Raw genomic sequence first — 12815 nt, 5'->3', positions numbered from 1 at the left:
ATTTGGCACATTAATCATATTCACAGGTTTTTTTTTCTCCTTTTCTTTGATGTTACTCTTCTTTTCCCAAATAATCCTCACAAAGCCAATTTCCTGTGTGCAGTTCACAGTGTGGCACGATGCCTATATGATCCAGGAGAAGCCAAAGCTATCCAATGACTCTAATGGTGCTAATATCCTTCCACTTAATCACTGCTACATTTTCAACCTTAGAAATACTTAAATACAGACTCACTGATACCCCATCCCCATGTAACCTTATTGTTCTACTTCACTTGCCTGATTCAATTCAATTCAATTCAATTTTAATAAAATTGCCTCTAGGCGCTGAACAGAGCCCAGAGCCTAAACCCCATTAGTGCATGCACAATGGCAACAGGGGCAAGAAAAAACTCCCTGTTAGGCAGGAAGAAACCTTAAGCAGAACCACGGCACATAAGGGGGGACCCATCTGCTTGAGGTCGGCCGGGTGGAGATATGAAGGTGGGAAGGGGGAGGGTTGTGTGATGTGGAGTACAGACTAAGTCAAGGATGCCATCTCAAACCTTGTCTGTGCCATGGCGTGACAGTGGAACTGCACAACCCATAATACCACTCACTGAACTGAAAGTTACATAAACAGGCTCCACTTTGTTTATTCATGTTTGCAGCCCCATCAGCCCTGTCCTAATTATTTTGCTCACAAGACTAGAAACAGACACTGAAATACGCCAAAGACATTCTGTTGGATAGCATTCTACATGTGTGCTAAGGTGCTGTGAAGATGGCTGTCAAAAAGACTGTATTAAACGGTATTAAAATATGCTGATGTGTGTTGAAAAGGAAATATGAAACTCTGACTTTAATCAAGTATTCACTAATATGCAACTCTGGAGCCCTGAGGTAACTTTGTACTTTGCTGTTTGTGTAAATGTTCACCTAACATGTGGTGACAGTTTTGTTTAAAATGTAACCAACAATGTAACAAACCATTCAAAGCCAAGACCATAAAAAGCAGCACAGTGTCATGCAGGTATGTTGTGAAGAAATTAGGCCAAAATTGAAGGCAATTTTAAATTTCATCTGGTGGCTTCTCTTCCGACTGAGCCTATGCTGTCCATTGTTTGGAATTGTTTGTTGTTTGGCAGAGACCTGTGAACTTGGTGTAGATCACTGTGCACATTTTATGTAAGACGTATAAACTATAACTTTGCCCTTTGAAATCCTTTCAACCACATCAATAAATAACCAAGGACACAATATGGCGATTCTTTTCAGTCAGGCCACAGCCACACTGAGAACACAATGTATTCTGATACATGTAAACAGAAGTATGTGGGACTTCAAACGCTAGACTACAGAAGAACAAGATGTTCTTGAGGTTATAATACTAGCTTTCAGGCAAGGAACAGTGAGGCTAATTTCATTCTGTGCTTTTAAAAACAATGAAATCCAGTCATTTCAGTCATTATGCATCCATCATTCCTTAAAATATTAAACGATACACTGAGTCACAAGATACAAATTCCACTACGGTTGATCACTTAATGTAGGGCATGCCAAACTGAATGTGACGGAAGTAATTAAAAATGAGGCACAAGCTTAAGAGATTTGTATCCACTCTTGAAGAAACCTTTATGTACTCGCAATGTCAGAGGAGAGTAGCAAACTGGCAACATGCCATCCAAGTGGCAAATTCAGGGCACCTCCGGATAAAGATTGCCAACACACCAAAGAGAAAAGCAAACGTTATTCGCCCGTCTGAGGTAAACCGGTGCAACTTTGTGCAACAGAGGTGATAAAATGCTAGCTAGAGGGTCAAGTGCAACCTGAGAGCTTCACAAAGCTTATCTGTTGTCAGCTAAATTGACCAACTTAATGAGTGTTTCAAATCACTGAAATACAGTGATCAAAGTCTACATGTTGTTTTTCCTCTACAAGAACAAATTAGGAAAATGTCCTCTGTTTTGTTTTTACCATAGCACAGTGTGCTATGCTAACATGGTGATGCGGAATGGAATTTATGATGATCCTTTCATGTGTCAACATAATGTTAGACTAAGTCATTGCCCAGTCCAGAGACAGCACCAGATACAATGGAGGCTTGACAAGTGGTTTATGGCAAATCAGATCATTTTCATCTCCAACAAACAGATACAAAGTGTGACTTCATCAATAGCATCCACCATAACCTCATGGCAATATGTCATGAATGAGCTTCTCTGGATTCGTCCATAAATTTGAGTGTACACAACTGACAGCCATAAGTAAGTTAGAAAGACAGTCACTAAAACCAGTCAGTAAATAAAATATATACGTACAGTATAATACCCCCAACTCACCATAGTAAGAACCACCCAGACTGTGTGTCTATACATCTGAAGATTTTATTGACACAGATACAAAATCAAATGTATATATTAAATTTGACTCTTCAAACACCAGAATGACTAAGGTTATATTTGTTAACATCAACAATTGCAGACTGGCCAAATGTTTATAGCCCACCTAGATTAGTTGTCAAAGCAATGCAACATTCCCCGGGGGAAAGGTCAGTCAGCCCTCACAGCAGCTCCACCCTTGTGAGACGACACAAAACTCTCTCCTCAATAGTCATACAAAGTTTCTCTTCAAACGTTATTACAGGGACTGAGGCATGCCAAGACATATCTGAATCACCAATAACACAACAAACACCCTTCGCGAATGAGAATTACTTCTCTCTCTCTCTCTCTCTCTCTCTCTCTCTCTCTCTCTATCTTTCTCTCTCCAGGGGGATAACTGTCTTCTTTGGAGTTGAACTCCAAACTTAATTGGATTAATGAACCTTTAATTGTGCTACTTTGCTAATTAACTACTTTCTCTCCCCTTGGGTTTCGCAAAACTTTTGATTTCACCCTTGTCTGCGGCCATCATTCACAAAAAAGAGACCATTGAACCAGCTCTTGTTAAACCAAGATAATGGTCTATTAAATTCTCATAGGCATTAACAGGTTATCACCTTACTCAACAGAATAATTCTGATTAGAAGTTTATATGCTTTCATCCGTGTTGGAACTGATATCTGAAGCACAAGAATGTTGGGCTGTGAAAGGGTTTTTTACAAGATGGCCCTTTTTATGTCCCAAAATCAATTTGAATTACTTTCTTTTTATTTAAAAAACGCATTGCTCAAATTGTCAAGAGATCAATTAATCTTCAAGGAGATGAGTTACACATACCTATGTTAAGCAAGCTTGTAAAGGCTGATTAAGAATTTTAACATAATCTGTAAAAAGGCTACAATGATCTGAAAGTAGACAACTGAAGAGAGAACTTCTTCAGTGCTGTAAGGAATGATGAATCATGATGGATGTATTTGTTCTTTGTGTGTGTGTGTGTGTGTGTGTGTGTGTGTGTGTGTGTGTGTGTGTGTGTGTGTGTGTGTGTGTTTGTGTGCAGCAGTAGTGGGAGACATGAGGCACTCATTTTTTCTCAATGCATGGATAAGCTCACTTTCACCTGCACTCTCTGTCCCCCACTTTTTTTTACAAGGCCCATTTCCCCTTTTTTTTCCAACAGAGGAAAGGCAATGAACAATTCCGGCCTCAGAGGACAGCGTATGTACCATAGCAGGTGTTGGGAGCGCAGGAAAGCTGTGCCGCATAATGCCTCCTATCAGTCAACCCGGGTCACCGTCCTCAGTGCTGGCCAGGAAGTTTCCCTTTTGGATGACTCCTTTAGCAACCTTTTATTCATATCAGGTGCCAAGCGGCGCTCTCCTCTGGCGAGGTGTTTGTGCAGCACCTGCCGTTTCATGGGGACGGGGGTTCATACCTCACCTCCTTATTGCTCTCTGCAGTGCCGCCCGGCGAATATAAATCTACATCTGTCTTTCCGTGCATACAGGCTGATGATTTGGCTTTATCCCCCACCACATTCCCCCAAAGCCCCCGCACACACACCCCTTCCCCATCATCCCCAGTACCCCTCCTCCCCCCTTTTTTGTCACAACTTTGTGACCCACAGAAAATGTGCAAAACTTTTGATATTCCTGAGCATGTATAAAGCAGCTTATGGAATTATCAAAGCGTGGGGGAGAAGACAAGCAAGCAAGGCAGAGGAGCGACGTTCCCCGGCATTCTAGCAGCGCTTTCTTAGTTCAGCTAGCTTGAATCTCTCGGCGACGTGCTGGATTTGTTCAAGTCACTGGTTAACAGTGCATGTCCCATTTTCTTTGAGAATGTGGCCTACTCTGATATGCATGTATGATGTGTGTGTAGCATTAGCATAAGGAGGTGGGGGCGCAGGCGTAGCACTGACACCCTGTGGTGGCGAAACACTGCTGCTCAGAGGAACCAGGTGACTGGCTCTTTCTTTTAATACGTCTTGGGAGCTGAGAGAGCTGCGCACAAAGGTGCCAAAATGAGCAGCCAGCTTTTGTTCTACCTGGCAGTGCTTGCGTGTCATGAACTGACACCTCCTGAAGTGTAACACCAAGGCCACAGTGCACAATGTGAGTGTGTGTGTGTGTGTGTTTGTGTCTGTGTGTGTGTGTGTGGGTGGGGGGTGATTGACTATGTGTAGGTGTGTGTGTCCGGTGTGTGTTTGGTGTGTGTCTGTGTGTCTGTCTGTGTGTGTGTCCGGTGTGCGTATGCGTGTCTGTGTGTGTGTGTATGTGTGTGTGTGTGTGTGTGTGTGTTTGTGTGACTCTTAGGGAACACACAGCTCCCCTGCAGTCCAATGGGATGCTCACTGGAGACTGAATGCTCATTTTCAGTGCAGTGCTCCCAGCCCTCTGGTAATGCCTTGTGTTTAATTAGCATAAATAGAGAATCCCATTATCATAATATTAAACCATTCACGAAGAACACGTATTTGTGTTGCAGTATCAAAAGATCAAACTTTTCTTCAGAGCAATAAAAACACACTCTTGTGTGTGTTATGTTAAACGTCATTAATCATATTTTCTAATAAGGGAGTGGTAGGTAAACTGCAACTTGTTGCTAAATTCTGTGAGGCACACACATCCAATTGTATGAGTCAAATTTCAGGAACACTGTTTCTGAACAAAAGGGAATTCATATTTCCATGAGTGAAATATTTTACGATTTGAGGTCCAATTGTTTCTCAAGTAGCTCCCTTTATGGAAACCGTTCAAAGGAGGATGATCAGAGGCACCCAATCCCACAGCGCTCTTAAGCAGCCTTTCCTGTATGATGTCATCTCATTTAAAGATATCCTGAGAGGATTACGACCCAAAGGTAATTAATTTATGAGGACATCTATTAGAGTTAATATGAACTATATACGTACTATATCACTTTGTGCTGCACGTTCCACCACCGTGGGAGGGTGGGAGCGACTAATCACCCTCTTACAGAAGATGATAAAGACAACGTGAAGATGACTTAATTAGTTGATTGAATTTTGTGATATTTTGTGCCGTAATCCTTTTTTATGATGGCAACACAAATTCAGTCCTTGCTTTCTAAGAGGATAGAGAGGCAGTGAGTTTATAACACCCTCTAGCAGTCTTTTTCCTCCTCAAAACCACTTAAAATGGCAATAAGAAGTTCATTAAGCTTATGTGAACAGCCTGTGAATAGAAAATTAATGAGATGGAGTAACATAAAATTCAGAGAGGATGGCTTATTTTATGTACAAACAGCACGGGGGATACAGACAGAATGCAAAATATGTTTTCAAACAACGAATACTTGATGGAAAACTCATATCCAACTCACCACCCCCCCACCCCCACCCTCCATCCAATGTTCGTCAGGAACGACGCAACGTTCCATACATGGCATATGGATCAGAAACTCTAAGCAGTGGCGAGAAATATCCCGGCGACTGAAATCACATTGTTGGGTGTTCCACATCCCGCAAATAGGGCTTGGTCTTCACAGGGGGAAAAGGCCTACTCAGATGCACTTGGCTACGAGGGGCATAATTTACAGTAATGCAGGCACTTGTGTGTTGCCACTATCCCTAATTAGGATGATTCAGTCCCTGCCAAAGCGTATGCATTATTTGTCTGTTACTTCCCTCTAAATGCATTCCCTCTCCGATCAGACCGCATTAACCGTCTGCGAAATTCACTTACAGCTCGTCTCCAGCCAATTCAGCAGTGCTGTGACAAGGCCCCCCAAAACACACAACCACTTTGTCCTTTTTAGACTGTCACAACCAAGACGTCCCTTCATTGTGCATCTGCCTATCACGTTGACGCGTTTCTCGAGTGGAGATTTGCAAACTTCACGATCATCCCTGCATATGGACTTTCCTTTAAGTCAAAACGGCATCCCATCTCAAGCTCTTTGTTCAGTTAAGAGAGAGAAATGACAAGTAAATGACTCCCTCTCTCTCTCTCTCTCTCTCTCTCTCTCTCTCTCTGCATGTGTGTGTTTGTGTGTTTGTGTGTGTGTGTGTGTGTGTGTGTGTGTGTGTGTGTGTGTGTGTGTGTGTGTGTGTGTGTGTGTGTGTGTGTGTGTGTGTGTGTGTATGTATGTGTGTATATACGTATATGTGTCTGAATACCTCTGTGAGTTGATGGCAAATGGTCCACTTAGACTGAGCCATTACTGTGGTGCTTGTAATGGGAACAAATGTAACAGCGTAGCCTCAGCAGACCCTCCATACATCCTCTCCTGCTCTCATGAGACGGCAGACACACACGTCACACCTGCACCAACCACTAGTTTAGAGGCACTCTGAGTAAATGCCACTGCCTGGGTCAAACACTCCCCCTCCTGATGACACACATCTGCAACCCTCTTCTCAAAGACAGAGAAGAAAAAAAAAAGAGCTTTAAACAACTTGAAAGGTTGTTTTGCCACAGCAATCTCCTCGTCATCCTCGTTATCTTCAGCTCACCCCCCTTTTGAGCCCTCCCTATGCAAACGTACGTATGTGTTAATCATCTGACATTTAAAAGCACCCTGCGTCTAATTATAGGCAGTCCATTTTCACTTGGAGCTGCCGCACTTCTTCCCCCGAGCGTCTATTGATCGCGCCACTCCATTACAGGCTGTATGCGTCTGCTCTGCCTCCCATCAGCACAATGGCATTCCTCAAAAGTTGTAAGTGCAACCTTGGCAAGGCTCTAAGACGTTTTTGGAACTTTGCATTTGCACCTTCAGCAGCTTGTCGCACTCGATTCAACCAAAGCACAAAAATGAGCAGTATTTTGTTACAAATGGACAGGCTCATGTCAGATGGGCAACAACGTGTAGGTCTTTTTCCAGGACGATGGCAAATGAAGGAAAACACCTGTCTTCTCCAACATAGACTGTGGAATACGCTCAATCTTGCTGTATATGTACTCTATAAACAACAAACTCTGCGTGTGTGTATATATATGTGTGTGTGTGTGTGTGCGTGTGTGTGTGTGTGTGGTGTGTGTGTGTGCATGCGTGCGTGCGTGCGTGCGTGTGTGCGAGTGTGTGTGTGTGTGCGAGTGTGTGTGGTATGTGCATGTGTGCATGTGTGCATGTGTGCGTATGTGTGTGTGTGCATGTGTGTGTGTGTGTGTGTGTGCATGCGTGCGTGTGTGTAAGAAAGACAGAAAGAGAGGAAGAGAGAGAGTGTGTGTGTGTGTGTGATATGTTTAGCCTGACCCATAACAACCTTCACTGCATATGACATATAGCGAGATCTCACCTCATCTTCAAGTTGCCTGGCAGTGGTTGTCCATCATAAATGGCGACGATGTCAAAATCCTCCTCCAGAGCAAACGTGTGGAAGTGGAGTTGTATCCTGTTCCGCTCCCCCGTCACAATGATCCAGCTGCAGTTGGCATAGTTGGGATAGCCATGGGGAAAGCCTGGACTCTCTATGGTTCCATTGAGACCTTGGACAATGCCGCCACAAGGTTGACCTGCAGGACAGCAAAAGGCCCATATTTAAACCACTTAGCTTTCCACAGAGTCACAGCACTTGGTGGACAGAGCACCTCTGCATAGACCTTCTATTGATATTGATCACACAGGCAGGATATATTGAAATGACAAGTCTTTGACAGAAAAAGAAAATGGCACACATTTCGGTTTAAAAAATGACTTTGCTCTATCCTGGAAACCTTTGGGAAGGAGAGGGTTCAATTCTCAAAACCATTAGCCGGAAGCAACTTTGTGCTCAGAGTGGGTCTACTTACACTGAAACTACTTTGAGGAATTTTAGTCAATAATTCCAGCATTAATTGTTAATAGGTTAGGAAGGATTTAAACACAGTCCCACAGTCTTTTTTCACAGAATTTTTCCTTGTGCATTCATCAAGTAAAAGTGCCTATTGTGGAAAATCCCAAACGCTTCAACTTGATTTATTTGACCGAAGTTAGGGGGCTAATATCACAACATTAGCATCTTTTAACAGTAACACAAATAAACCAACATTTGAAGTCCAGGCAGCACACCCCCTTGGGGAGATGTGGTCCCAGGAGCATAAGAACATCACAGAAGTGTGTACATCACAGAGAAATACTGCTTATCATTGTATCATGGGAACTGTGTTATGTGACCTGTGATTGCTAACCACAGATTGCCTGTGTGGGGGCAGGACTTAAGGTGGCACAATGGCTGCAATTTGGTTAAAATGCAGAAGGCTGAGTAGAACATGGGAATAGTTTTTCCGGTTCTTTTTGCATCTTCAAGGTCCCCTCACTGTGGTCTCACAAGGGGAAAACACAAACTGAAAGTGTGAAGGTTGTCAGCAATTACTTCAGGAGTTCTTTCCCAGTAACAATTTCATCTGATAAAGAATGCAATAAATGCACCTTGTAGGTAAGATAAGACCACAACAACAACTTACCCAACAGTTACCCATATAAAGGGTTGGAGGAAAGCCAACCATTACAAACAAAAACGATCAAATTTTACATGTAGTAGCAAATGACAGCTTGACATTTTTAGGATGGCTTCATCCAATCGAGTGCTGGCAAAATAAATGTTGGTCATCTGATTGCTTGTGTCATATGATGCATTACTAATAATCCACTGCTGACCAAGAAATAACTACTAATGCCACTCAACGTAGATTTGATTCATTAGACTTGATGTGATTTACTTTACAAATATGTTTTTTCTTTGATGCTACAGGCTTCTATTAATAAGGCCTAGCCCTCTAACTAACAGAATGTGTATAACGTTACCACTGTAGACTGGATGAATTGTACATTAAGTATGAACATTCAGTTTATTTCATCACGTTCTGTCACATTCTGTTTTTACTGTAGAAAAGATTTGTTGTCCCTGAGACTAAAGTCCATTTGCATGTAGTGGCATTTCCAAACCATGCTTTCTTTAGCAGAGAACATTGATGGCGTTGGTCACAGCCCTGCACAGACTGAGTTGCGACGTGTGTTTGTGACAGCACTTTTGAGTTAAAGCCACCTCAGTGGGGGGTCCCATCCTGATGCACGTGGGATCCGTCTAGGCACGCTATGGGAGAGGGAAAAAGAGTCCAGACGAAATGGAGAAAACAAACACCTTAGGACACCACACGACGCGCTGATCAAAGGCGTGTATTGACTATGGGAAACGTATCATATCAGATTTCATGTGAAAACACCACTGTTATACCATATAATAATAGAACTATTTTTGCACGTAACGGTCGGTTCACTCCACACAGCAAAACCACAGCAGAATTGTCTTAATCTTTTCTTCTTCTTCTCAGAAGAGCATATTCAGATTAATGTTCTGATATACTTTTGTCTTGAATGTCGTAACTGAATGAATCTCTTGACTGCATAAATGGTGTCAATAAAAAATTGATCACAAAAAAAAAGAAGAGCATATTCAGTTATAGGAAGGTAGAATACAAAAATTAACATTATGGATGTGTCTGTGGGTGTAAGGTGGGGCGTGTAAGGAAAGGGAACAGTATGGGATCTACCAAGGTGTGAAAGTCTTCAGACAGGAAAGGTCTGGCCAATCATTGGAATATTAATAAACTTGGCGCCTAAATGTGTGAAGGCTTTTGCACCAGTTTATTAATGTAAAAAATTCTTGTGGGGGGAGGATTCACATGAGTTGAAAAATGATATGAAAAATACGAATATTCCTCAAGACCAATAGACTTACTTAGATCATTTACAAAACAAAAGCCAGACGCCAGAAATGGGTTCATCATCAATCATCATCAATGTGAAAAATATATCAAAACAATAATAAGATAAAAGACAATACAATTCAGTAACACTATTTAATAGCACCCTTGCTAAGTATGCTGCACCACTATAATTGTGAGTGTGTAACAGTCACTGCATGACGTACACTGTATGTATATGAACCCTAACCATCACCCCAATCTAACAATAGTATATGGAGGTACTATCTATGTCCTCTTCCATTCTGTAAGTTACACTGTGCTACAAAATAACCACTTAACTAGGCAGTTACAATGTAACAAGAGACAAATATCAAGTGTGACTACAAATCCACATCTTAATAACGCTCACCTTCATATATTACAAAAACACAGAAAAAGGCTAACAAAATACTCTGGCCAAGGCACCTTATCCAAACACAACCAGCGCATGCACACATTGGTATGGCAAACTGAGAAGCCATCTTCTAGTGCTAATGGAACACAATCAAACACATCCAGCATCAGAGTTAGCACTGCCAATAAGGGCCATATTCCAGTCAATATAATTGATTGGCAGCTGTATACATTTCTAATTTTGTATACATGAGCACAAACATATTTGTCAATAGCTTCTATTTATGGTAACCCCTCCGAATTAAATAGAGGAATGGTTAATGTTCAAGCTGGTCGTAAACAGTCATTGGCATGCATTACGTTCCCCTCACAAATGGGCTAACAAGATTTGAATGCAGCCATGTTGATTTGTTTGGGGAGTGCAAAAAGTCTCCATAGCCACAACAGCACTGTCACCAATCAGTGTTCATCAGCCAATCACCAATCCATTTGTTGATCTAATAACTTAATCACTACTTTGCTTCCATGTACGTCTGCCTGCAATGTACATTTTATGAGTAATTAACCCATTAAAAACACATTTTAATCCAAACGGAACTGTAACAATCACACAGAAAATAAGCAATCAATGAAGCATGGGAGAGGTTAATGAGGGCTACTTTCTTAAGGAGCTCTTAATGGGAGCGCAAACTCCTCAGGAAAAAATACAGAAAAAGACTACAAACATAGAAACGCCTAATACAAAATTCCACAAGACCCTAACATGTACAAATCAAGTTTCAACATTATACTATTTAACTTTTAACAGAACTTCACCCAGACTTACTTGCTTTGATATAACAGCACATGACAGCAAATTCTAGATCTTTTTTTTTTTTTTTACTTTCGCTGAACACAGATGGAGTAAAACCATCTCTCCAAACAGCTGATGTTCGATGAGTACACAAAATATGGCTGACACAACCAGGCTGTGGCCAGATGACGCTGGCTCTGTTCAAACTATAGGTTTAAAAAGCCTGGCAACCTGCCAGTGCTGTCATGATGTCAACACTCCAGACAGCATTTAAGTGGACACTCATATATCACTTGTTAGTGGGCAATGGGAAGGCTACAAATGTGGGTCATCATACGACTAACATGTAAGGTTATGATAGTCATTGTGATGTGACAGCGTCTTGTCACCATTATCGCTTATTGTCATGAGAGCAGGATGGTATGACAGCTTTGTAACAGGTGACATTAGCTGTTATGGCATCTAAATCTCTGACACCTGTCAAGACCATCACCGTTCATGGTAACATGACACAGTCTCATATGAACTTATATGACTCATGAGAGGCCAGGGCATGTTTATGACTTGGTTATCTTAGTCTTACCTGTAAAGCAATGTGTTAGTCTTCAGGGGGGTTGTTTAAAAAGCTTACTTGATTCCCTATACTTAAAATGAGAAAAATGATGCGGAATCCCAACAGGAACAACTTTAACCTGACTGACTGTGCTTTCTTTAATCTCTATACTGTTCATTCCAACGTCCTGCTAATCAAATATATAGAATGCATTATTTTAGCTTTGTCTGAATAAGGTATTCACTTCATCCTTCACCACCGTAAAGGTTTGATTTATTTTCAAATTAAATACATTTATGGATCAGATTCTTTGCCCAGCACATGAGTCTGCCCTTGTGCACTAACCTTGTATTCTGACAGATGAACCACACCTTAATTGTCCTACCAATGGTATTGATTTATAGGTGTTTTCACCATGTTGTTGCTCACCAGGTTCCAACTCATTTCATTGAGAGAAAGACCAACGGGGGAGGTCACATACTGGGATTTTTTGTACTGGGGAAAAACAGAGTCATAACTTAATAAATAAGATTAAAAATGACAATCGTGATTAACGCTTAGCTGTCTTCCCTTTAAAAGAATGAGATAGGCGGACATAGGTTAGATGTTATTTACAGTCAAAATAATGATTTGATTAACAGGAGAGATAGTACATAGCGTACATCACGTTGTCTCAGAAAAAAACAGGGGCTATAGCTGATGATTATAATACTGAAGCTTATTGTTTTATTCAAACTGCAACATCACATAGGTTATAAGGCATCAGAACAATAATATGAGCTTGCTAACTCATTTGTCTACTCCTCAGCTATTAAGCAGTTATATTCCTTGTGTACTAATTACCAATCAAGTTGAGAGAAGTTCACAGTACATACTTTCTACTTTAGATCAGCATCATCTGCCCACTTACTTTAACGTGAAGAATGCAACTGTTCAAGGATGTCAATTTAATTAGGGACATAAGCAGACGTTACCAGAATTGTTGCAACACTGCTTAATCACGTGAGTTCACTAAAATACACACATCTTAATCAAACTGAGCACATTTCAAATGTACAGATGTG

General features: G+C 41.3%; 1 protein-coding gene across 2 annotated transcripts in view; it reads right to left on the bottom strand.

Annotated features, from left to right (window-relative positions):
- Positions 1-12815, bottom strand: part of LOC308373388 (CUB and sushi domain-containing protein 1) — a gene marked incomplete at both ends in the record, with an annotated part of 288794 nt that overhangs the window by 200473 nt on the left and 75506 nt on the right. For both annotated transcript variants that reach the window (XM_080848876.1, XM_080848877.1), the window contains one exon: positions 7624-7840. In XM_080848876.1, the coding sequence (XP_080705002.1) occupies positions 7624-7840 (217 nt within the window). The remainder of the gene's footprint in view (positions 1-7623; positions 7841-12815) is intronic.

This window comes from Sprattus sprattus (genome assembly GCF_963457725.1).
Source record: "Sprattus sprattus genome assembly, chromosome: 12".
In the NCBI taxonomy this organism is placed as follows: Eukaryota; Metazoa; Chordata; class Actinopteri; order Clupeiformes; family Clupeidae; genus Sprattus; species Sprattus sprattus.
Note: the sequence above shows the minus strand (reverse complement) of the source record. Positions and strands in the feature narration are given on the sequence as shown.